This window comes from Salvia miltiorrhiza, chromosome 5, assembly GCF_028751815.1.
Source record: "Salvia miltiorrhiza cultivar Shanhuang (shh) chromosome 5, IMPLAD_Smil_shh, whole genome shotgun sequence".
Lineage (NCBI taxonomy): Eukaryota > Viridiplantae > Streptophyta > Magnoliopsida > Lamiales > Lamiaceae > Salvia > Salvia miltiorrhiza.
Genome location: NC_080391.1, coordinates 15,564,520 through 15,588,781, shown reverse-complemented (window position 1 = coordinate 15,588,781; position 24,262 = coordinate 15,564,520). Strand labels below are relative to the sequence as shown.

Sequence of the window (24,262 nt, the reverse complement as noted above, 5' to 3'; positions counted from 1 at the left end):
TTGATTCAAATTTGAAAGGATTTAATTAGTTTAATTGTTTTTTCTATATTGTAATTTTTTCATAATTTTTTAACATTTTTTTTTATTTTTTGTTATTTTATTTGTAGTTTGTGTACTTTAAAAATAATAATAATTAAAAAGGTTATTGAAAAATTACAAAAAAATTACAATATAAAGAAAACAATAAAACTAACTAAATCCTACTTTATTTTGAATCAAAACTTTTAAATAAATTTATTTTATAAAGTATTTAACTATATTTTGTCCGGACAAATTTTGTCGAAATAGCATTATTGTTTCTTTTTTAGGGAAAAAAAGTGCTTCATTAATCAATATCGGAAAGGACAATATCTGAAAGCTAGGATGAGAAATCCGACTTCCAAATCATTAGTGCTTCATTAATCAATATCTGAAAGCCAGGATGACTATTGATTGTTAATTTTAAAATTTTACTTGTTCATTGCATGACCAAAGTATTTATTATTGCTAAGAAGATTTTTTATATATAGAATGCATTAAACCAAAGCAGAAATTTTAGTTTCCGGCAGTCACGAGAGACAAATGATGTAAATTTTGTGAAATAGATTCTACAAAAATACGAGTAATAATAATATAAAACTGAATAATAAAAGTACTAGTACTAGTAGGGGTGGTGGTCTATAAAAACAAGTATATGAAAGCTGGCAATTGTAGCCGACATGCCATCCTACAATTTGAAATTATAAAAGTCAACATCAGTTAGAGCAACTTGTGTATGCTTAATTACTTATTCTAGCACATCTCAATATATATCATCAAAACTAATATCTCTAAAAAAATTAAAAAAACGTGTCTGGTGATACTTCAGAAAAGTTATTGTTGTTTAAACAGCATATATGAACTCCACCCATTTTGTTGACTAACCATCAAATTTGCATGAGCAAAAGTATTGGTTAAACTTAAAATTAATTAAAGCCCAAAGTTTCCCTCGCACCTGAATCAACTTTTCTTGATATTTCTTTTATATATAAGACGGATTTAACCAAATAAGTATATATAATTCACAAATTTTGATAAATGGAAAAAGAGGAGGTCCACCTAGTCAAGTAGATGCAATTTAATTGGATTTGGACTTTAATTTGGATGAATAGACTCACGTACTACTATCCTTATCTCTTCAAGAGTTCTTAAAATTTATTACTCCTACCAGTTAATTACCATCTAAAATGAACAAATTTATTATTTAAACAACTAAATCAAACAATCTATTCGATACATTAAACGGTCACTTATTTTAATTAAGTTGATATATTTATTAATTCAAGAAAATTACCAGAAAAGGAATTGAGGCTGGCCTTGTTAGGCTAATTACATCATTAGGTTTGCTTTTAATATCTTAATTGGCCATGTGAACGATTGAAGAAACAATATATTTTATGCACGGCAGTGCGAACGCGGACGTGGCCCGTTTAAACTCACATAATCTGTCATAATCACGCAACTAATTAAATATAATTATGGGCTTGCTTAACCAACAGAATACATGTAGACCTCCAAATTAATAATTAAAAAATAAACCTCACATGCTAAGATTGCTTCACATTTAAAAATTCGATTTGAATTCTGATTAGTCCAGTCAAAATAAAGCGTAGTTTTATTGATAATTGCAGCCTGGAATTAGTTTAAATATGAATCAATAAGACAAGAGATTTAGTGTTTTATTATGATGACTTTAAAGTCTTTGTTTCCTCCAAAAAATATCTGAAAAGTCATCAGAAGTTGTATTTTTTTTTCTTTTACATGTCATCTCTGCTGCCTAATTTTTGGAGTAAAAAGATAGAAACTATTTTGTTGATTGTGAATGGGCCATGTGGGGATCATATTATCTTTAATACCCTTGATTAGTTAGATCTAATATTGTTATAGATATATTATGTTATGTGGTTTCTAAATTTGTTACATGTTTGACAATTACGACTCATACATGGGAAACCAATAAAGATTTCCATCACCAATTTATCTCCATAGTCGTCTTTCTTAATTTTGTACTCACGTATATATCTGTGTTAAAGTTATTTAAAATGGCTAATTGTCTGTAAATTCAAAATGTATTCATAAATTTTAAAATTGCACTTTTTTTTTCTTTGAGATCCATAATTTTTTGTTTTCTTCTAATTTGTGTACAAATTACAATCATCGATTTTCTCTGGCATGGTCGTCAGAAATGATATTGTGGTCGACAGAAATGACACTTTGACTAAAAAATTGACACTTACACTAAAAATGACACTTGAAACTCCCCTCCTCCCCCCCCAAACTTGTCGTTCCCTTTCCCCTCCCCCAAACCCTAATAATTTCCCCTCTCCCACCCGTCGTCGCTGCCCCCTTCCCAGCAGCCTGAACCAAAGAGAAATTTCCAAGGCCGCCATCAATATCCCAAGGGGGGTCGCTAGAATCTAGATTTCAGGGCTCCAAATTGGAAGATTCGCAGAACAAATGAAAAAGCCCCTCAAAAACAACACCCTCGTAAAAAATGGAAACCCACCCTAATGAGCCAGATCTGATGGTGGTGGCAAAGCTTTATGCTATCATGGAAGCAGTGGCAGATCAAGTCAAGATGCACAGGAACGTCGGGGAGCAGTGCGATAATTGGAACACCCTTCTTCTGACTCCGATCAACTCCATGACTCTTGTCGCCGCTGCCATGGCTCGGATCACCGCCGTAGGTGGAGGTTCCTATGCCGCAACGCCCCCTTGGTATGTTGATGGCGGCCTTGACGATTTCTCCAGGGTTGTGGCGGCCGCGAAGAATCAGGTTGTTTTAATGCTGATCTGCGGCGAAGTCGTTCAGGCCGCAGGCAAGGGGGACAACGGCGACGAGTTGGGGGATGGGGAAGGGAACAACAGGTTTGGGGGAGAGGGATGATTTATTTGTTTATTATTTTTCAAGTGTTATTTTTAGTTCAAGTGTTAATTTTTCAGTCCAAGTATCATTTCTGGTGGCCACAGTATTATTTACGATCGCCACAGTGTCATTTTGAACGGTCATATCAGAGAAAACTAATGATCAAATATAAATTAGAAGAAAACGAAAGGTTATGGATCCTGAGGGGAAAAAAAGCAATTTCAAAAGGGAAAAGTAGCAATTTAGTGCCTATTTCAAACGAAAGGTTATGGATCTCGATTGAATCTTGAGTATATGGTGTCATACACCATAGGGCAATTACACGCCTCTGTCTAACGGCGACCTGACGTTGTTAGATAGAGGGGCTTAATTGCACCCAAATTGGAACATGGGGGCCTGATGACGTCGTTTGTAATTTTTTATTTATTGAAACATCCACTCTCTTTGCGTCGAGGACCAAGAGATATTGCGAGACCTGGGCAAGCGAAAACTGACTCTTGATAGCCGGTCCGTGCTGGAGCATGAGGACCCAGACGCTGCCTAGTATGCTGAAATTCTGGGTAGTGGCGATTGTGACCTGGTTCTCGTAGAATGGGTTGAATTTGACGGAGTAGCCTAAGACGTGCATCATGAAAACTTCACGCCCATAATCGGGCACCTGTAAACCATTGCCACCAGTCCACCGTAGCTCAGCCCTTGATTGTACTGTGTGGTTATGCTCGTGATTGCCAATATTATGGAGAATGTCATCAAGAAGTTGGAGATAGCTGTCAATTCGAAAATTTCATGATGATTTTTTTTTTAGAAAATGGATTGTAAATGATGAGGAAAATGGGGGTAGATTACGTACGAGAGGTAGCGGTGGAAGTCGCCGTAGTCCCAACTGCATTGAGCTTCTTCAAATCATGTCAACTCAGAAGGGGGTGCGTTGAGCTTCTTCAAATCATGTCAATTCAGGAGGGGTGCAATTAAGTCGCTCCGTCTAACGGCGTCATGTCGTTGTCAGACGAAGGGGTGTAATTGCACTAAAATTGGGACTTTGGAACTTGATTGATCGGATCTTGAGTATAGAGTGTCATATGTCATAGGGGTGTCATTGGTATGAACTGCTACTTTTTTCATTTCAAAATTCGTGAAAACATTTTGAATTTACATGTAATAAGCTCTATTTAAAACGTGCAGATGGAATTCAAATCATAATTGTTCTATCACGAACTTGGTCATTCCAAAGGCCCATGAGATTAAATTTTTCTATATATTTTAGATTAATGATATATTGTTAATCCCTCGTAATCTGTGTATTATATATTTAAGGGTTAAGTATCAAATAAGCCCCTATCATACTGGCCCTTATCACGTTTAGCTCCCTATAGTCAAAGTTGGGCCAACTAAACCCCTGAAGTCCTTAATTTTGGACAATCAGTCCCTCTGCCCTAACGACGACTTAACATCGTTAACTTTTTTTTAAAAAAATTCCAACACTGTTAATTTTCGTCGGAAACACCCCCTTCACCCTCCCTGTAGTGCCTGAGGAATAGATAATCGTGTGTCGTCCTAGAACACCTCCGGCGGATCGAATTCGGCGCCGCATGGGAGAAGGAGGGATTCAAACTCAGGAGAGTTGAGCACCACAGTCCCCTGGGGCAGCGGCAACAGCCTGGCGACGATTGCGGATGTGACGAAGGCGATCGTCGGTCTAGTGAGGTGGATCTGGTGGGAGATGTCGGAGTCGGAAGAGAGGAGATTGGAAGGGGAGATGATAGCTCCGAGGAAGAGCAGGGAGAGGTAGAGAAGGGGAATGTGAATTTGCGGAGGAGGCTGGAGGCTAGGGATTGGACGAGATGGGGAAGGGGAGAGAGAGGGATGTGGCAGCGGGTTGCGGCGTCGATGAAAGAGGTGGAGGTGGGGGAGGAGCAGAGGAGGAGGGAGACGACGTAGTGCGGGAGAGAGGAAGAGGGAAAGGAAACAGAGGGGCTGAGGCTGTGGAAGGTGGCGCCATTGTTCCGCCGCCGTGGGTGGTGGTGGTGGTGGTGAAGGGCTTCCCCAAAACAGTGTTTCCAGCGAAAATTAACGTGTTAAAATTAAAATAATAAAAAATAAGTAAAATAATTAACGGTGTTAAGTCGCCGTTAGGGTAGAGGGTCTGATTGTTCGAAATTAAGGACTTCAGGGGTTTAGTTGGCCCAACTTCGACTATAGGGAGCTAAACGTGATAAGGGCCAGTATGATAGGGGCTTATATGATACCTAACCCTATATTTAATTTGTTTTTGTTGATAATAACTTTTAGTGGAATATTATAAATATTGAAAAATAGAGGTTAGTGAAGTTTCTTATCAAAGCTGAGATGATAGTACTATTCTAAAATTAAATATCTCTTTCGTCGCAAAGCATGTATATAATAGTTGTCTTTTCTTTTCCTTTTTTGTTTATTTCCACGTAAACCTAATTTTTACCTAAATTAGGTTCTGACTTGGGTTTTTTTGTCATATAAAATTTAATAATCATTAAATCTCATCAGCGCAGCTGTTTTACATCTTCATTCATCCAATGGGATGACAACAACGATAAGTTACCAAAAAAAAGAGCCACATAAAATTATAAATTAGATGACTACATATAACTTTGTCAGAAATGCGAAGATGGATAACATATATAAACACACATTTTCTTCCAGTAAGCTACACATTTTAGGGGAAAAAAGGTTAATATGGCGGCATCATACATGAAGAAAAACAATAATTACTTAATGTAGGTAATTAGGTAGATATATTGGAATTTTATGTGAAATTTATAGTGTTTGTCGTAATTGAGGGGCCCGGATTCGTTTATTCGACACGCTGCATCAATGTAGATATGGTTCTTGGCATTGAGATAAAGATTACTGAAGCAGAAAAATGGACCGTGCAATAATTAATAAAGATATGGGACCACGCGCTTATGTTACACTATTTGCCCTAATGAAATTAAGATGTTTGAAATTTCTTGATCTAGTCATCAAGTTCAAGTGAGATCTCATTATCAAGGAATACTGAATCAAATTCTACGTGTGATGGAATTTGTTTTTTTTTTTGGTTATATTATTTTGTCATTTAACAGTGATTTTTTTTTTTTTTCAAATTAATTTGCAGTCGAATTTTTTATTGAATGTGCAACTGTCTATAGAGTTTATTCACTGTCTATAGAGTTTATTCAATCCGTCGAGTAATTAGTCCAACTTTTCAAGTTTCTTCCATCAGATACGTATATATGGTAGCGGGATGGTACATGCCAGATTACACTAAAATGTTTTGATTAAATAATGTGTGTGTATATATATAGAGTTCATAATTAAGCCAAGCTATATAAATTGTCATTTAGTAAAAGAAAATAATATTCATGAAAATAAAAAAGTTGAAAATACTAATCTTTTTTGTTGCAAATGTATTAATATAGTATTGTAAATGATTATTAAAATAATTAAACTAAAAAAGAACCAAATCTACAAACCCGAATCCCACTGTCATCGGCATCTTCCGCCGCCACCCCTCTGAATGGGCCACCGCATCACCCCCCCTCCCCCCCCTCCATCCTAGCCTGCGCACGCTCCCCCCAACTTGAGCGCTGTGGTGATGCCACTTTCTCTCTTCCCCAACTTGCGTCGCCGCCGCTCCAGAGAAAGTGTGTAACAAAGTAAAATACATTGTTATACACTTTTTGCAGCTACTAAACGATTTTGCAGAATCGTGTAAATCGAAAAAAGTGTATGCCAGTGTATTCACACTATTACACTACAAGGGTATTTTGGTAAAAAATATTACTCCTATTACACTACTAAACGATTTTTACTATATGGTTTTGGCTAAATTAGGGTGGTGTCTCATATATATATATTAAATTACTGAATTATTCTTAAAAATTAAAATAAATAAGGATTAATAGGTATAGATAAATAAATGTGTAAGTATAATTTCATATTACATTGTTGCTTTTAAATGAAATAGTATAAAATAGGGATACAATAGAGAAACTCTGAACACCGATATATAATAAACACATGGTATTGCTATAGATTGTTGCTTTCGCACTGAATAAATATAATTTTACATGGTATGCTGACTGACTAAAGAGCAAAAACTGGCATATCACCTCTGCTATGTTGATCCAAATAATTTGCCACAAATATTAACAAAACAATGTGGTTTTCCCAACACTCAAATCTCTAACACAATCTGCCTTCCTGCATCAGATCTTCCTCAGCCAGTAAGCAGCACAGCAGCACCATTTTTTCCGGCCACCACTGCTCGAATTCCATCCATATACCTATAAAAATCTGTATCTCTGTATACAACACCTCCGCATCCATCAACTCACATTGTAAGTTGGTATGAACCCTTTAGCATGCTGGCTCTCCATTTCCAGAGCCATCAAAGATTTTTGTCGGTGGTATCGATTTCTCTTTGCAGCAAGAGCTGCAGCAGACATTGTAGTTGCATCAACAGCTTATGTTTAAACACAATTATGTATGTATGTATGTATGTATGTTAGGAGATGAACTTACACATGAGTTCGTGAGGCAAACCAAAGTCATAGTCATTGCGTCTCCTTATGACAACGCAGTAGTATATCCCGAATAGCAGAGCAGAAACTACTACCAGACACGAGACGCCTATTGCAACTTTCCCCCCGGTGGAGAGGCCGTGTTTTCCCCAGAACAGAGGACATTCGGGCAGCGAGGGCACACCACACAATCCTTTGTTAGCAGAGAGACTGCAAAACGAAATGTAGTTCGTTACAGATAGTGTGTGTGGCATGGTAAGACTAGTACAAGTTTAACTGCATAACTAATCCTACTCCTATATACCAGATTTCTAGGACTGCATACAAGTTCACTGTATATGCTTGAGTGAAGCTTTCGAATTATGAATTGCTCGAATTTGAAAATTACCATTAGTGGATACAGGACAAACTTAGGGGTAGGTATTCGGTTAATACAAGCGAACAGGATAAAGGTTGTCTCAACTTCATATTATACCCTATACATTACATTACACAGGATGAGCATGAAGTATAAATACAAATCATTGAGTGGGAGGATTGATAGATAAAAATAATCCAAGCTAGTCTACCATTTACTTCGATGAATTGATTAATTTTGCATATGTTTGACCATCATCTTATCCTTCAAATACTGAATCCTACTCCCTCCCTGCCTTAAGAGTGTGCATCACTTCTGACGGCACAAATTTTAATAAATATTCAGTGAGTGTGTTGTGAGTGAAGAAAGAGACTCACTTTATTGTAGTATTATATGGTGGGGTAGTGTCCAAAAAAAGAAAATGCACATTCTTGAGGGACGTATCAAAATGGAAAAAAAGTGCACAATCTTGTGGGACGGAGGGAGTACGTTTGATCAATCTATCCTATCACTCAAAGTACGCAGCCCCTGGTGGTATTATTATTGTTATTTAATTTGATTTAACTTTATTTCTTATTGTTTATGTGGTGCAACCTGAAGTCAAGAGATCATGATGGAAAATAAATCAACTCTAACTCACTTCTTTCTAATAGAAAATGTCACAATACAATATCCAAGAGCATCACAAGAAAATAACCACAGTATGAAATAATTGAAAAGTATGTAAAAGATTAGAAAATGACAACATACTCTATAGTGCCACCATGAACCCCAATCGAGTAAAGTTCTTCAGGAACTCGCCCTTCCAATAAGTTATCGTTCAGTAACCTGAAGTATAGCAAACAATTTACTAAGACTAAACACCAAAAAGTGCACGAATGTGATTGTTCTTCAAATTGGAGAATGCAGATTCTCAATTTTATATTTTTGAATAGAAAAGAGTGTTATTAAAGGGAAATGAGGGAAAGTCTGTGTTTGGAAGGCTAAGACAGGTAGCTCGTGGTACATCCATTTCCCACTTTTTATGCTAGGCTGGAAGGTTCTAGAATCAATCTCAAACAACGATGATAAGCTCATAACTTACACGAGCTGCAGGCTGGAAGAAGTTAGACTATCTGGTATGAATCCAGTAAATTTGTTATCCGATAAATCACTGCATCAAGAGCAGCATAATTATAAGAAAAAACTGCGCCTGACAACACGAAACAATATGCAGCATCAGTCTAACCAGTTTCAAGATACATGCGTAGATGAAATATAAATTTTTTGAGTTAAAATAACACAGTGAAGTCCAAAATGAAAAATATCTCAAGGCGTATGAGTAGAAAAGTTTGTTTTATGCCCAAGTGACATTCTAGTAATTAATTATTCCACACCATATCATATCAAACAGAGCAGAAACAGTATGAAAAATGTGATCTTACAGCTTCACCAGAGACTTTTGACCCAACCCTGAGGGTAACTCCCCTACCAAGGAATTTGAACTCAAGTTCCTGCGCATAATTTTTTTAAAAACATTACAAATGCAATCCAGAAGAAAAATATTAAGTAAATGAAAACTTTGTTTAAAAGAGAATCTACGTTATTAGGCATCTGAGAACTGTCATTTAGCATGCTTATCATATAGTTTTAAAAAGAGAAGAGCATAAAAAGATAAATAGAAAACTATGAGATACTTACAGGCTTACCAAATTCGCCAATAGACTAATTTTGTCACTTATATAACCTTTCAAGCCTTGGCTTCCAAGATCTCTGAACACAAGATACATGAAATGGTCCATCAAATTGTGAAACATAGGAAAAAAAACACTATAGTTTTTCAACCGAGATATACAACATACAGAAACGGAAGCTTAAGAATGACATTCAGAATTTCTATCTGGCGAGGTTGTGAAACACAATTGATCAAGCAAGTGAGAATAAAACTAAAAAATAAACTAGTATTTGGCAAGGAAATAATAGGACCATGAATTCAGTAAAACTGATACTAAAAAAGCAGTATCATGTTAAGTGTCAAAACAGAGATGCCAAGATTTAAAGATTACAAGCTTAGAGAGTGTTATTAGGTAGAACAAGCATTCAATTACAAGTGTCAACGTTTGACACTCACATTTGCGAGATGACAAGGGCCTGGTCTTTCAATGGATGACATGTAACACCCTCCCAAGCATCCCAAGTAGTCGGGGCACATGGATCTCCATTCCAACCCATTCTATCAGGCACCCGCAGTGATTCCTTCAGTGCTTTCATAGCAGTAACTGCACAAATGTTGGCTCAGATTATCCTTTTCAACCTATTGTGTGCCTCACTTACCAACTGAAGTTTCTCACACACTAACTCAAAAGGAACAGATAAAATAAATAAATAATCCTTCACTAAAACTAATGTCAACTGAAAACAACCCTTCCTTCCTTCTAAGGAGGGCGAAAATCGAAGAACAATCCTGCATTTCCTTCACAACTAAGCAAGATTCAAAAATATCCATTCTTTCCCTACAAAATCCAAGAAAACAATCAAAAATCGAAACTTACCCTGATCAGGAAGAGTCTTGAGATCAACGGGCACGATGGCATAATTCTCAAGACCGCAAATGATGGGCGCGCCCACAACCGATTCCAACCTCACAGTCAAAAGAGTGTTACTCAAATTCTTGACAACATAGCTGAAATCATAAGCAGCAAAGCCACCGACTTTGTCGAACACATCAACTCTGCTCACATTCTCCTCGTTCACAATCACATCAAACACCCTCTGCCCCGCCTTGCTCACGCTCACATCAATCTCAGCGAAATGGAACCACAGCAAATAATCAAGCTTCGCATCCACCTGCAATTCGTACTCCAAAATCCCGCCCCCATTTCCCTGCGCCATTATCGCGGTCTGGTAAAGCTTCTCGGGGAAGTAATTAGGGCTCAATTCGACATTCGCGATTGGTTTAATCGCGGAAATCGCTTTGATTTCCGCCCCGTTTGCAGTGGAGACGGATGATGGCCGGAAATCCGCACCGGACTGCCACGATCGGCTGAAGAAATCGGTGTCGTTGCTGAATCCGGGGCCCCATTGATCCGAGCCGGACGAAAATCTACCGTAATTGACGAGAATATAATTGGTGGAGTTGTTGGCATACTCAAAGGTGTAAGCTTGCGGGTCAATTTGGGTGAGCTCCAAGGAGCCGATTACCGGCGGATCGGTGGCAATGCTGTAGAAGCAAACGTCGATGGCGGAGTCGTTGTGGTAGAAGAAGAGATCGGAGTAGGCGCCGGAGCGGGAGACGGATTCGGGCCATGGGGATCTCCAGGAAAAGACGAGAGTGCCCTCGACGGAGACGTCGAAGGAGGGGGAGTGCGCCTTGCCGTCGAAGTTGTCGTAGACGGTGAAGGTGCGGAAGAAGTAGCGGCCCTCGGCGGCGGCGGTGGGGATGGAGTAGCAGTTCTTCTTGCCGGAGGAGATGGGGAAGTAGCGGAGCGTCTTCTCCTGCTGGTGAAGGAAGCGGAGCGGTTCGGAGACGACGGAGGTGGCACCGCCGGAGTAGAATCGGTCGGAGAGCCAGGCGGTGTGGAAGGCGTCGCTGGAATTGACGAGTCCGCCGCAGTCAATGTGGACGCTGTAGTCTGGGGGAGAGAGAGAAGGGGAAAAAACAAGAATTGAGTTAGTTTATTTAGTTAAAGCTAATGTGAGTGGCAATTGGAGAATTACAGTAATAGTTAGTTAGTTAATGTATAGAGAACTTACTGAAGGGGTAGGAGGAGAGGGAGGGGAGGAGAGAGAAGAGGATGACGAGGGAGAGGGCGGACATGGTAAGTGATGGTGCTGTCTGATAATGTTTGTCGTTTGGACATAAGGAGGTAACTGTGTGTCTAGTGAGAGAGAGAGAGAGAGAGACGAGAGGCGCAATTAGTGGGAGGAACAGGTGAAAGGGAAGTAAACGTAGTAGTGACGCGGACAGGATTTGAAAAGCCTTTGAATATATTTTCCGATATTTATTTTAGCAATTTATTCAGAAATTCTTGATTTTATAATTGATAGATCATTCAGAAAATGGAGACTGAGATGGGTTTTGATTGTAGGTTGTGGGATGTGTGCAGAGATTAATGGCTTTGAGATAATGGAGATTTGGGCCATTTTGGATCTTTATTATTTTAATATATGAAGTCGTATGTTATTGCTCAATGAATATTTTTTTTATTTGAGCAGATTGCTGAATGAATAGTGGAGTAGTTGTAAAATGGATTTAAATTCGACAGTCAAACAGAGTAGAATCGACGATGGTATTTCGAATCTATTATACATATTATTTTGACAAAGTCTCTTTTAAAATATCATTAGTTAAATTTTATTTATTTGAATGTTAAATTATATTTATTTAAATATTTAATTTAATTTATAATTATATAATTATAATTTAATTAATTCAAATATAATATACATATATTTTGTATATCTCAAAAAAGATAATACTCCCTCCGTCCCAGCCAAAATAATATACATTTCTTTTCGGCACGAGATTTAAGGAATTGTAAATTAATGTTTTAAGTGTATGGTATAAAAGTGATAAAGTAAGAGAATGTAATAAAGTCAAAAAGTAGTAGAAATAAGATAATAAAGAAGTGATTAATTAATTGTAATTTTACAATTAAAATTTCTTATTTTTTTCATATTTAAAAATATAGCATTTTCGTTGGAACAGAGGAAGTACGCCAGAGGGAAAATCCAACTAAAAGTATATGGACACAAGAAAATTTACAAAATTTTGTTTTAGAGAAAAAAAAAAGCAAGTTTTGTGGGAAAAGATGAAAATCCAAGGACAGTGGTCTTGGGTGGTAGGGGTCCGTCCCCATTATTCATCTTTTAGTTAACCAAAAAGTTATATTCTAACTTTATGCCCTACCTCATAAATATGCATACATATTTTTGACATTTATTTTAATAAATTACGGACAAATACAATAAATTGCAAGGATAAAATTGTAAAAATTATGTGTAAAGTTGTTAGGAAATTAATGAAATATCTTTGTCCTAGTTTTGATGATACCAAAACCCTTAGATTTTTTTTTCTAAACAAGAACTTTTTGAACTCAAGTGTTAGAGTTCAGTTTACTAGCTAGATTGAAGGTTGAATACTGGAGATTGCTGGACTGAAGATCGAAGAACTGAAGACACTTAACTAAAATTTGGAACTGAAAAGGCTAAGACAAAATACTAAAGTATTTTGAAGGACGAGCTTTCACTGAAGATTCAGTTATGACTGAATATCTAATGTTGGCCACATGGAAATAAGCGGACTGATACATAAGTCAAGTATCAGTAAACATTCTTCCTCGGACTGAAGACTTAAGTTTAAAAAAAGCCACGTATTCACGCCAAGTACAACTGCATTAAATGTGAAGATATGAAGATCGTCCTCGCCTGTGCAGAGCTTTCCTATTTCTTGCTGACTTTTCAGAAGCACCACGCTCATACTGCTAGAAACGCCCATTCCTTAACCAATCAGGAGCCTTGAAGATTGAAGCCTTAGCCGAAGATTCAAATCTATCTCACAACGGCCTAATTCTTGAAGACCATCTCACCAACGGATCTATTCAAGACTTCGCCTATAAATAGAGCTCGATGATCACTTTCAATCTTCACTAATTCAAACACTTAAGCTGAAGCTCTGCCAAATTTGCGACTCAGCCTATTCACTGCATTCAAAAGTTTGAATCGAATAAGAGAATATCTAAAGCCAAATCAGTTTACTGATTACTTAAATTCTCTTACAATCTTAAGCAATCTCATTGTAAACCCTTAGCCTAATGTTAGGTCCGGAGGGTCTCAAATAGGTGTATGGGGGGAATACACCTATAGGCTATTTTTCGATCTTAACACAGAGATCAAAACGAAACTTCAAACACAAACTCAGACACCTGTTTACTGAAAAGAGTTTTGACCAAAACAGGGTTGACGACTGATACTGAAAGCTCTTCAGTAAGGAGTTATCAGTTAAGTCACAAGAACTTAACTGATGCACGTAAGGCTTCAGTCGAGTTTGATAAACATAGATGTTATTAATCTTACTGACTATCAAAGGATAAATCAGTCAGACTGATAACACACGCAGCGGAAAACTTTTATTTCGAAATAGCCTGTGAGTTGAGCACGTTGTTAGTCTTAAGTCTCTCTTTGCAATTAGTCAGTTTTCAGTTTATGAAAGGAAGAGCACAAGTAAGAAAGTAAATACTGAAAGTTGTAAATAACACTGAGATTTTTATATGGTTCGGAAAACACTTCCAACATCCACGGTCGGTTGATCAGACCAACAACTTCACTCTGCAAGTGTGCACTGCAAACTGATGCTCGTGCTTACGGGTGCACAGCAAACCTGAACGTGTGCTTGCGGGTACACACAACCGAAACAACTGAAGATCCAATCTTCAGTACCAACATACCTTGTTGGATTTCTCACTCCTAGCACGCACTGGGCACTAGGATCTCACGGAGACAGAGTACCTTCCTGAACTCCTTTACAACTCAAACACTCGATTCAATCGGTCGAAGGGAGGTTTGAAAACTTGCCAACTAAACTTCAAAGAACAAGTTCTTTGCAGTTAGTTTGACCTAGGCTTTGGATAAACGAGGTTTGCCTAAGGTCTAAGAGAATTTATGTAATCAGCAGTGACTGATTTTTGGCTTTAGGGATTCTCTTCTTTGATTCAAACTTTGGAGAGTCTGGGCTTTAGCTGAGAAACAATTTTGGCAGAGTTTCAGCTTATATCGTTGAATCGGTGAAGATTTAAGTGATCCTCGAGCGCTATTTATAGGAGAATTCTTGAATAGATCCGTTGGCGGAGGAGGTCTTCAAGATTTCTTCCGTTAGAGAGTAATTTGAACTTGGGCTGAGGCTTCAATCTTCGAGGTTCCTTGTTTAGTGAGAACGGCTATGTTGAAGAGCAGGAGATGCGACATCTCTGAAAAAGTAATCACCAAAGAGGAGTGACCTCTGCAGAGTAAGGACGATCCTGAGATCTCTGCATTTAATGCGGTTGTACTTCTGGAGTGTGTAGCTTCCTTTGAACGTTGGAGGTTCAGTCCGAGGAAGAATGTTTAACTGATACTTGACTTTAGTATCAGTCCGCTGATTCCACGTGGCACGCATTAAGTAATCAGTTCAAAGCTGATTCTTCGACTGATGCTTCAGTCGACAACTTCAGTCTTCAGTCCTTCATTTTTTAGTCTTCAGAACAGCAAGCTAAACTAAAAAAAGAACTCTAACACTTGAGTTCAAGTAGTTCTAGTCTATTACAAAAGAAACCTATTGATTTTGGTATCATCAAAATAAGGATTAAGATATTTCATGAAGTTCCCAAAACCTAAGTCCCGATTAATAAGACTCTGTTCTCTGTAATCTAGTTGGTACTCGAACCATTTCCTAAAAGAGTAAAAAGTGAGTTTGAAAGAGAGAGAGTTCTAGACAGTTGTCTGAACTCAAGAGTTCTTAGGCCCCGCAAGCAAGACGTCTGTTGTCTTTGCAACTGCGAGCTCAGAAGGAGACGAGAAGTCCAATCCAATGTATTAACACTTAAACCATGATGTTTCAGTTTAAGGTTTGTTGTGCACCCGTAAGCACAAGCCCAGAGTATTTGTCAGTTTGATCAGGTAGCCGTGGGCGTAGGAACTTATTTTTCGAACCACGTAAAAGTTGTTATGTTGTTTATAGCTTTCAGTTATTTCCTTACTTGTGTTCAAACTCCTTATTTAACTGAAACTCGTTAACTGAAAAGTGAAACTTAAAACTGATAAAGTGTTAATCAAAGGTTATTTCTTAAAGTTTAATTTCCATTGCTGGTGTTATCAGTCTAACTGACAAATCCTTGGATAGTCAGTAAGATTTATAACACTTATCTGATTTCAAATTCTAGACTGAAACCTTACGTAGATTATCTAGTAAAAGCCTTGTGCCTAACTGAAATCAAAATACTGAAACATTTTCAGTATCAGTCTAAACCCTTTCCTATACTGAAATATCTTTGACTGTTGACTTCAGTGTACACTCTTTCAGTATCAGCTGATACTCACTTCAGTTTTACAAAAGAATTTTAAAAAAATAGCTCACTGGTGTATTTCCCCCCCATACACTAGTTCAGTGACCCTCCGGGACCCAACAATTGGTTTCAGAGCAGGTTGTTCGAAAGAACAGTCTGCTTTGACCCGGTTCTACTGAACTAGATCCTTTTCTAAAGAGGATTTTTAAACGTTGCAATTCCTACGTGCTAAGTGCGATTTATATCTGTCGTTTCTTCTTCCTCTGCCATGGAAACTAACTTCAGCAGATCTTCGTCACTGCCGACGTTCAGCATAGAAAACTACGACATATGAAAGTTCTGAATCAAGAGCTACCTCACATCGCAACACTGCAGAATGTGGGAAGTCATCACTAACGGCCCAATCATCATTAAAGAAACAGTCAAGAGGACTCCCCTTGACACCACAAAGGATCCTTACGATGAAGTACAGATCAAAGACAAGGCCGACTTCACCACTGAAGAAAGAAAGTAAGATGAACTGGATGATCTTGCTAAGAATATCATCTCCGGTACTGTTCCCGACAAGTACGTCACCAAGATCATGGACTGCAACACTGCCAAGTAGATGTGGGATATTCTCCAAAGATTGTGCATCGGATCAGAGGAGATTAAGGAGAACAAGCTATTCATAGCTTGTCAAAAGTTTAATTCATTCCTGATGCTAAAAAACTAATCAGTCGAGCAGATGGAATACAGGTTCAATCAATTACCGAACGAGGTCCAGTCCATCTCAAAGAATAAATACACTCAACGGGAAATCAATCTAAAGATCCTCTACGCACTTCCTCTGGGTGAGTGGCAGACATACTCAGTCGCTCATCAATGTAAGACTAGATTCAACACACTAGCGACTGATAAACTGTTCTCAGATCTCAAAGCCAACGAATTCGACATCAGAAGGAACAAAGAGACGAAAAAAGCTTGAGCATCGGATGAAGATGTTCCATCAGGATTAAAAAGAGCTGCACTGAAAGCTTCATCGAAGGAACCCAAAAAGCAGTTGAAGGAGTCGACTGAACTGAAGCCAAAAGAATTTTTCAATCAATACGCATTGCTGACTGAAAGATTCAACAAGATGGAATCAAAGTTTTGGAAGTATAAAAAGTTCCACAAAAGGAACTACAAAGGCAAGGAGAAGGAGTACAAACCCAGACACTCCAACGACAAGACTGAAGAGAAGAAATCATCCACTACCGATCTCAAGGATGTGGAATATTTTGGCTGCGGAAAGAAGGGGCATTACAGAATCGATTGCCCTGAGCTGTCTCACTCAGAGCGCAAAGCCCTTCACGCCAGATGAGATTGCAAGTATGAGAAGAAGAAGGCAATGGTGGCTGGAGATGCTGAAGACTCTAACCCCTCAACTGAATCATCAGCCAGGAACTCCACAAGCTCAGACGATGAGAGCCAGAACCTCATGGCTAAAAATGCAGAAAGTGTAGCTGACAACTCCTGCAACAGCTACGACAATGGAGTGAATGGATCTGAGGTAAATTCTCATACTAAAACTTTTAATACGGATAACTCCTTCATGTTTACAGGAGAAAATTCAAAGTCCAAAGGCACAACAATTGATGAAGTAGATTAGTAAGATCAGCTCATGACTGATCATCGACTCCTAAGGACTATGTTCGAGAGTCTCCTGAATCAGAATCAGAAATTGGAAAAAGGAGATTAGTAAAGATCAGTTCAAGAAGGAGACGGTCAACCTCTACTACCCAGATGAGAATTATCTTGACGGCCTGATCATGGAAAACGACAAGCTTAAGACAAGGATCGACACCTTTCAATCACAAAAGAGCAAGAGACTCAACCATAAATGTGAGAAGGCCGTCAATTGAATGAGACTGAAACTGAACTGAAGAAATCAACGGCGGAATGTGAGAAGGCCACCTACGAAGCCAAGAGACTCAACCTTAAAATGGAGCAGTGGGTCAAGAACTGCATGAAAGATTCTCCACTGATGGACAACTTCCCTTCAACGTCATTGGTGGAAAGCATAGGAGGAAAGGTTATCGCAGTTGAAAAAGAAAAATGAATAATGATCCAGGACGTAACTGAAGCCTCCGACGACGACACGCTGGACAAATCCAAGGATTATGACAAAGAAGAAGATCAAAAGAGAAACATGATAACGCACAAGAATTCCTCATCCCCAAAACTACAGAAGACCAAAAGGGGTGTCCAACGGACATTACTACCAGGTGAGACTGAAGAGACAATTTCAGTCAAGGAACGACGAAGGAACTTCTGGACTGAAACAACATCAGTCCAATGGAGTAAAAAACCAGAATCTTCCTCATCAGTCCGGAGGGAAGAACAAGAACCACTAGAGACTAAAACCAATTCAGTTCATAAGAGAGCAACAACCATGGAGACAAAACGACGATCAGTCCAGACGATTTCAAAATCAACCAAGACACTGTATGTCTGGACCCTATCAGTCTTAGTACAAACAAAATCAGCTTGAAGCTCCTCAATTTCAGTCAAGACGTCATCAGTCAAGAACTGCTTCAATATCTCAAAGGAGATACAATACTGATCAAAGGAGACCTCCAGTCTATACAAGACACAACTACAAGAAGAAGGAGGTTACGAAGAAGGAAATAACTCAACCAAGGAGATCCCCTGTGTAGACTGAAGAAGCCTCAACTTCAGTCAGACGATCAGTCAATAACAAAGGAGCGATGGCATGTCGAGTGCTGAAGCAGATCTGGGAACATTAACTAACGCTCAAGGACCCAAACCTAAAATACTTCTTCCTTACTGGGTAAATCCAGAAAACACAACAACAAGAAGGAAGAAGTGAAAGCTCCAAGAAACACGTAGTACCTGGACAGTGGTTGTTCGAAGCATATGACGGGCTACAATGAGTATTTAACTCAATATGTTGAAAAAGTTAGATCAAAAGCTGCATTCGAAGACAACTCTTTGGGAGAAACAAAAGGTTATGGTGTGCTCAATATGGGTAAGACCAGTATCAGTAATGTTAGCTCTGTTTTTGGATTAAAACATAATTTGTTGTCTGTGAGTCAATTTTGTAACAGCGGATTCTCAGTGAAGATCAAGAGAGATGAATTCACTGTGAAGAACAACAAGAAGAACGTGGTGCTGAGAGGAATCAGGCAAGGAAACCTCTACGTCATCTCATGGGAGGACAGTCCACCTGAAACCTGCCTCATCAGCAAGAGCAACACATAACTCAACTGGTTGTGGCATCGGAGACTCAACCACCTCAATTTCAAAACAATTAACAAACTTGCCAAGCATCAACTAGTAGAAGGATTACCTTCTATAGTCTTCCATAAAAGGCAAGAATGTGAAGCACGCCAACGAGGAAAGCAGACCAGAGCATCATTCAAGTCTAAGACAGGACACTCCTCAGAACGAATACTCCAACTGCTTCACATGGATCTATTTGGTCCAGTGTCTCCCAAAAGTTATAACGGGAGAAAATATACCTTAGTAGTTGTAGATCATTACTCACAATATTACTTGAGGTATTTTTCTATATAGAAAAAGTGAGACACTGAAGGAACTGCCGAAGCTGATGAAGAGATTGAGCGTTGAAAAGCAAATGGCCATCATCAGCATCAGACCAGATAGAGGGACCGAATTCCTCAATTCAGTGATTAGAGACTACTGCGAAGAACGATGGATCAGTCACTAGACCTCTACAGCAAGAACTACTCAGCAAAAATGAGTAGCTGAAAGGAGAAACAGATCATTAAAGGAAGCAGCAATGACGATGCTAGCTGAATCAAAACTTCCACTGAAGTTTTGGGCTGAAGCAATCAACAACATATGCTACACATAAAACCGCTCATTTCTCACTCAAAGACATGGAAAAACTCCTTACGAGCTTTGGAAGAACATGAAGCCAACTGTTTCTTATTTTCATACTTTCGATTCTAGGTGCTTCATTCACAACAATGATAAAAAAAAGTTAAAGATAGCAAGGCTGATCCAGGAATTTTCCTTGGATATTCTGGAACTGTAGAATCCAGCAAAGCCTATCGAGTGTTTAACTCTCAAACGATGGTTGTGGATGGAACACAGCCAAGATTGCTGCTGCGAGATTCATTCCAGACATTCCCACTAATGAAGTTCAAGTCCCCCTGTGACTAGAACTTCTGAGGAAAATCCTACTGAGACCACCGTTCCAGCTTCTGAGGCCATTCCTGAAATTGCTATAACCAAAGCCTCGAACACAACCTCTACTGATCAACTAGCTACTGATGCTGAAAAGGCTGCCACTGAAATTAGAACTTCTGAGGGAGACAAAGTTGAAATCACTGTCGTTGCATCAACTGAAGAAGTCCCTACTCCAACTCCATCTGTCACTGAATCTCAATCCTCTAATAAAGCTGCTGATGAAACTGCAATTGCAATTGAAGAACCAGCCAACTCACAAGAGTCAACTGAACCTGAGAAAGATGTTGCTATGACTGATTCTCAAGCTCCTGCCACTGATAAAGCTGCCACTGATGTACCAGTCAAGCCGCAGGACACAACTGAAGCAACAACTACTCCTGCTCCAACAACTTCTTCAGCTTCAGCATCTACTCAAGCTGGACTCTCCTCTTAACCTAAGAAGCCAATTCCAATAGAGGAGATCACGAGGCAACCCATCAGGGAATATGATGCCGATGAGGAAATTGATGCTCGCATCAGAGTATGGAAGCAAAAGGCTCAGGGTGATGTTTCTTTGGAGCTACCAGGCACAATCGAAGAGTAGAATGAGATGCTACTCTTGTTGGTAGCTAAGCAACAAACGGAGATCGAAAAGCTAAAGCATCAACTAGAGTGTAGAGACATCACCTTTAAATACGTTCGAAAACTGAAGGAAGTGGAATCATTGCTGAATGATGCCCAAGCAGAGCACAACATTTACATTGCGAGCTTACATAGCCGTCTCAAAAAACTTTCCAATGCTTTCTTTGATCATGCCAATATGGCCTTGCCTGCCGTCGTTGGCCTTCCGTCACTGAAGAATGATATTGAAGTTTTCAAAGTTGAACTCAAGCTTGCTGAGCTCAATGCTAAGAATCTACATCTGGATGCGATTATCAAAATTGACAAACTCCGTGAAGAGATTTTGACGGATGCTGATATCAAGAAAATGATCTCAGACGCTCTTGAGCCTATCAATGTGCGTATGGATAAACTGGGGTCCGAACTTCGTGATGTTCGTGACTGGAGCAACCCCACTGTGATCCAGAAGATGTTCAACGACCTCTAGGATCTCCAGGATAAGTTAGGCATTATTCCAGGAGATAATGCCAAAAAGGGAGAAGAGTATTGGGGTCCAATCCAAGCTCCTCCTGTGTTGAAGCTTCAATCGGTTCAATTGGAGCACCCAAGGGAAAATCAGACAAAGGTAAATAAGTTGCTCCGTCCCAATCAAAGGAGTACAAGAAGAGGTCACACCCTGAAGATAGAGAAAAAGAGCCACGGGCCAGAAAGGAACTGAAGCTTTCAGACCCAACTGAAGCCCTTGCTACTGCTGTTGCTCCTCCTCCCTCTCTTCAACTGAAAGAGTAGCAACTTCTGAAGAACATCATCGAAGAAGGACTTCTGGTATCCCACGCGCAGAAGTTTGATCGTAACGATTCATGGGTACCAGAAGACATGAATGAGTGGTGGGAGAGATTGAGGGAAATATACACCAAGTGGATAGTCTTTGCTGACTTCAAGCATGATACAGATATTCAAAGACAAACTTGGAGATATTTCCTCAATAACTGGTATGAGAAAAACATGACTGAAAGACTGATAGCATCGCAGAAAGAAGCCAAAATCAACATGATTCCCTATCCCCTAAAGCAGTATGTAAATCCTCCAAGAACCAAGGGCCGTGTTAACAGGGAGACCATCAAGAGGGAGGCTGTTGCAGTTTGCAAGATCTGGGGGATCGACGAGAAGAGGAATCCAACCAACTTCACCAACGTAAAGAGAGTCGTTTTGGGTATTTATCTTCAGACGCCTTAGCTTTGTTTTCAATATGTTTATGTTTCTTTTTGCTTTGGCTCTGTATTTGTATTGCTTCAAGAACTGATGTCTTATCAGTTTCTTATGTAATGAAAATACCGGCTTCTTGATCTCAACCTGAAGACAATATCTCTTTGTCCAGGCTCTGATTACATACTTTTTTTTTAGTTTTGTTGTCTTCCTGATTCTTTAACTGCTTATTTTCTTTCAGTTCGCAAGATAACAGGTTACATTGTTAAGGGGGAATTGTATTCACCCAGTTTAGTATCTTATTTTCAGTTTTCAGTCGTCGCTTGTCTTAGGACTGATTGTATGGTTTTGGCATCATCAAAAATGAGAAAATTGTTGGAAAATTAATGAAATATCCTTGTCCTAGTTTTGATGATACCAAAACTCTTAGATTTTTTTCTAGACTAGAACTTTTTGAACTCAAGTGTTAGAGTTCAGTTTACTGGCTAGATTGAAGGTTGAAGACTGAAGACCGTTGGACTGAAGATCGAAGAACTGAAGACACTTAACTAAAATTTGGAACTGAAAAGGCTGAAGACAAAATACTAAAGTATTTTGAAGGACGAGCTTTCACTAAAGATTCAGTTATGACTGAATAACTAATGTTGGCCACGTGGAAATAAGCGGACTGATACATAAGTCAAGTATCAGTAAACATTCTTCCTCGGACTGAAGACTTAAGTTTAAAAAAAGCCACGTATTCACGCCAAGTACAACTGCATTAAATGTGAAGATATGAAGATCGTCCTCGCCTGTGCAGAGCTTTCCTATTTCTTGCTGACTTTTCAGAAGCACCATGCTCCTACTGCTAGAGACGCCCATTCCTCAACCAATCAGGAGCCTTGAAGATTGAAGCCTCAGCCGAAGATTCAAATCTATCTCACAACGGCCTAATTCTTGAAGACCATATCACCAACGGATCTATTCAAGACTTCGCCTATAAATAGAGCTCGAGGATCACTTTCAATCTTCACTAATTCAAACACTCAAGCTGAAGCTCTGCCAAATTTGCGACTCAGCCTATTCACTGCATTCCGAAGTTTAAATCGAATAAGAGAATATCCAAAGCCAAATCAGTTTACTGATTACTTAAATTCTTTTACAATCTTAGGCAATCTCATTGTAAACCCTTAGCCTAAGTCCTGATTACTAAGAGCCTGTTCTCTGTAATCTAGTACCCTTTCCTAAAAGAGCGAAAAGTGAGTTTGAAAGAGAGAGAGTTCTAAACAGTTGTCTGAATTCAAGAGTTCTTAGCCCCCGCAAGTAAGACGTCTGTTGTCTTTGCAACTGCGAGCTGAGAAGGAGACGAGAAGTCCAATCCAGTGTATTGACACTGAAACCCTGCTGTTTCAGTTTAAGGTTTGCTGTGCACCCGTAAGCACAAGCCCAGAGTATTTGTCAGTTTGATCAGCTGGCCGTGGACGTAGGAACTTATTTTTCGAACCACGTAAAAGTTGTTATGTTGTTTATAGCTTTCAATTATTTCCTTACTTGTGTTCAAACTCCTTATTTAACTGAAACTGGTTAATTGAAAAGTGAAACTTAAAACTGATAAAGTGTTAATCAAAGGCTATTTCTTAAAGTTTAATTTCAGTTGCTGGTGTTATCAGTCTAACTGACAAATCCTTGGATAGTCAGTAAGATTTATAATTAACACTTATCTGATTTCAAATTCTGGACTGAAACCTTACGTAGATTATCAGTTAAAGCCTTGTGCCTAATTGAAATCAAAATACTGAAACATTTTCAGTATTTGATAAGTTCATAAATAATTCCATAATTAAAACTAGATTATCAGTTAAAGCCTTGTGTGTCCAAATAAAGAGCTAGAATGCCCTATTTATAAGAGAGAGAGAGAGAGAGAGAGAGCGTGCGCAAGAAAAAGAGAGAGGAGAGAGAGAGAGAGAAAGGAGATATGTTGTGATATTTTTTTGAAAATATGTAGTGTATTTGTAATTATCTATTTGTGGGTAATTTTTTAATTTTAATCTTAAGGACAATTTAGTCATTTAACACAAAAACTGGCCATTATTTAATTTTTAATTTTTTGTTATTTGAGTGGATAAATTTTTAATTTACTATAGGAAATAGGCTAGTTTGATATATTGACTCATTATTAAATGCTGAGTAAACATTGATCACATTAGTTGCTTATGTGTCAATTGCATTATCGTCTTTGCTCGTCTCCTCCTTTTGGTTTGACATGTTTTGTTTACACTTTTTTTTGGTAAATTGTATTTCGTGCTTGATGCTGAAAGAGGTTATTGGTTTTGTGTCATGTGATTCTTTTGTTTATCAAGCTTGCCCTTATTAAGATTTAATTGAAGTCAAATCTATCATAATTTCTATGACATTATGACTAGGACGTGCAATTTGATACACCCGAGATTTTTTCAAATCCTTTGGGCATCTGTTGTAATTT

The 24,262-nt window shown here is 38.6% G+C and overlaps 1 protein-coding gene across 1 annotated transcript; it reads right to left on the bottom strand.

Annotated features, from left to right (window-relative positions):
* Positions 1-6,907: 6,907 nt before the first annotated feature.
* On the bottom strand, positions 6,908-11,857 carry LOC130986333 (receptor-like protein 4). The gene is made up of 9 exons (XM_057909724.1): positions 11,513-11,857; positions 10,312-11,391; positions 9,891-10,038; positions 9,461-9,532; positions 9,205-9,273; positions 8,865-8,933; positions 8,531-8,608; positions 7,424-7,632; positions 6,908-7,334 (listed from the first exon to the last, which is right to left on the bottom strand). The coding sequence occupies exons 1-9, from the start codon at positions 11,574-11,576 to the stop codon at positions 7,228-7,230; spliced, it is 1,896 nt and encodes a 631-aa protein (XP_057765707.1). The 5' UTR covers positions 11,577-11,857; the 3' UTR covers positions 6,908-7,227.
* Between the last annotated feature and the right edge of the window lie 12,405 nt (positions 11,858-24,262).

Excerpts from the sequence above, each read along its gene's own strand:
- LOC130986333 (XM_057909724.1), bottom strand. The coding sequence starts at position 11,576 with ATGTCCGCCCTCTCCCTCGTCATCCTCTTCTCTCTCCTCCCCTCCCTC. Across the intron at positions 9,533-9,890 it reads GCCCTTGTCATCTCGCAAAT|AGATCTTGGAAGCCAAGGCT; the intron begins GTGAGTGTCAAA and ends TCTTGTGTTCAG. Across the intron at positions 9,274-9,460 it reads TTGGCGAATTTGGTAAGCCT|GAACTTGAGTTCAAATTCCT; the intron begins GTAAGTATCTCA and ends AATTATGCGCAG.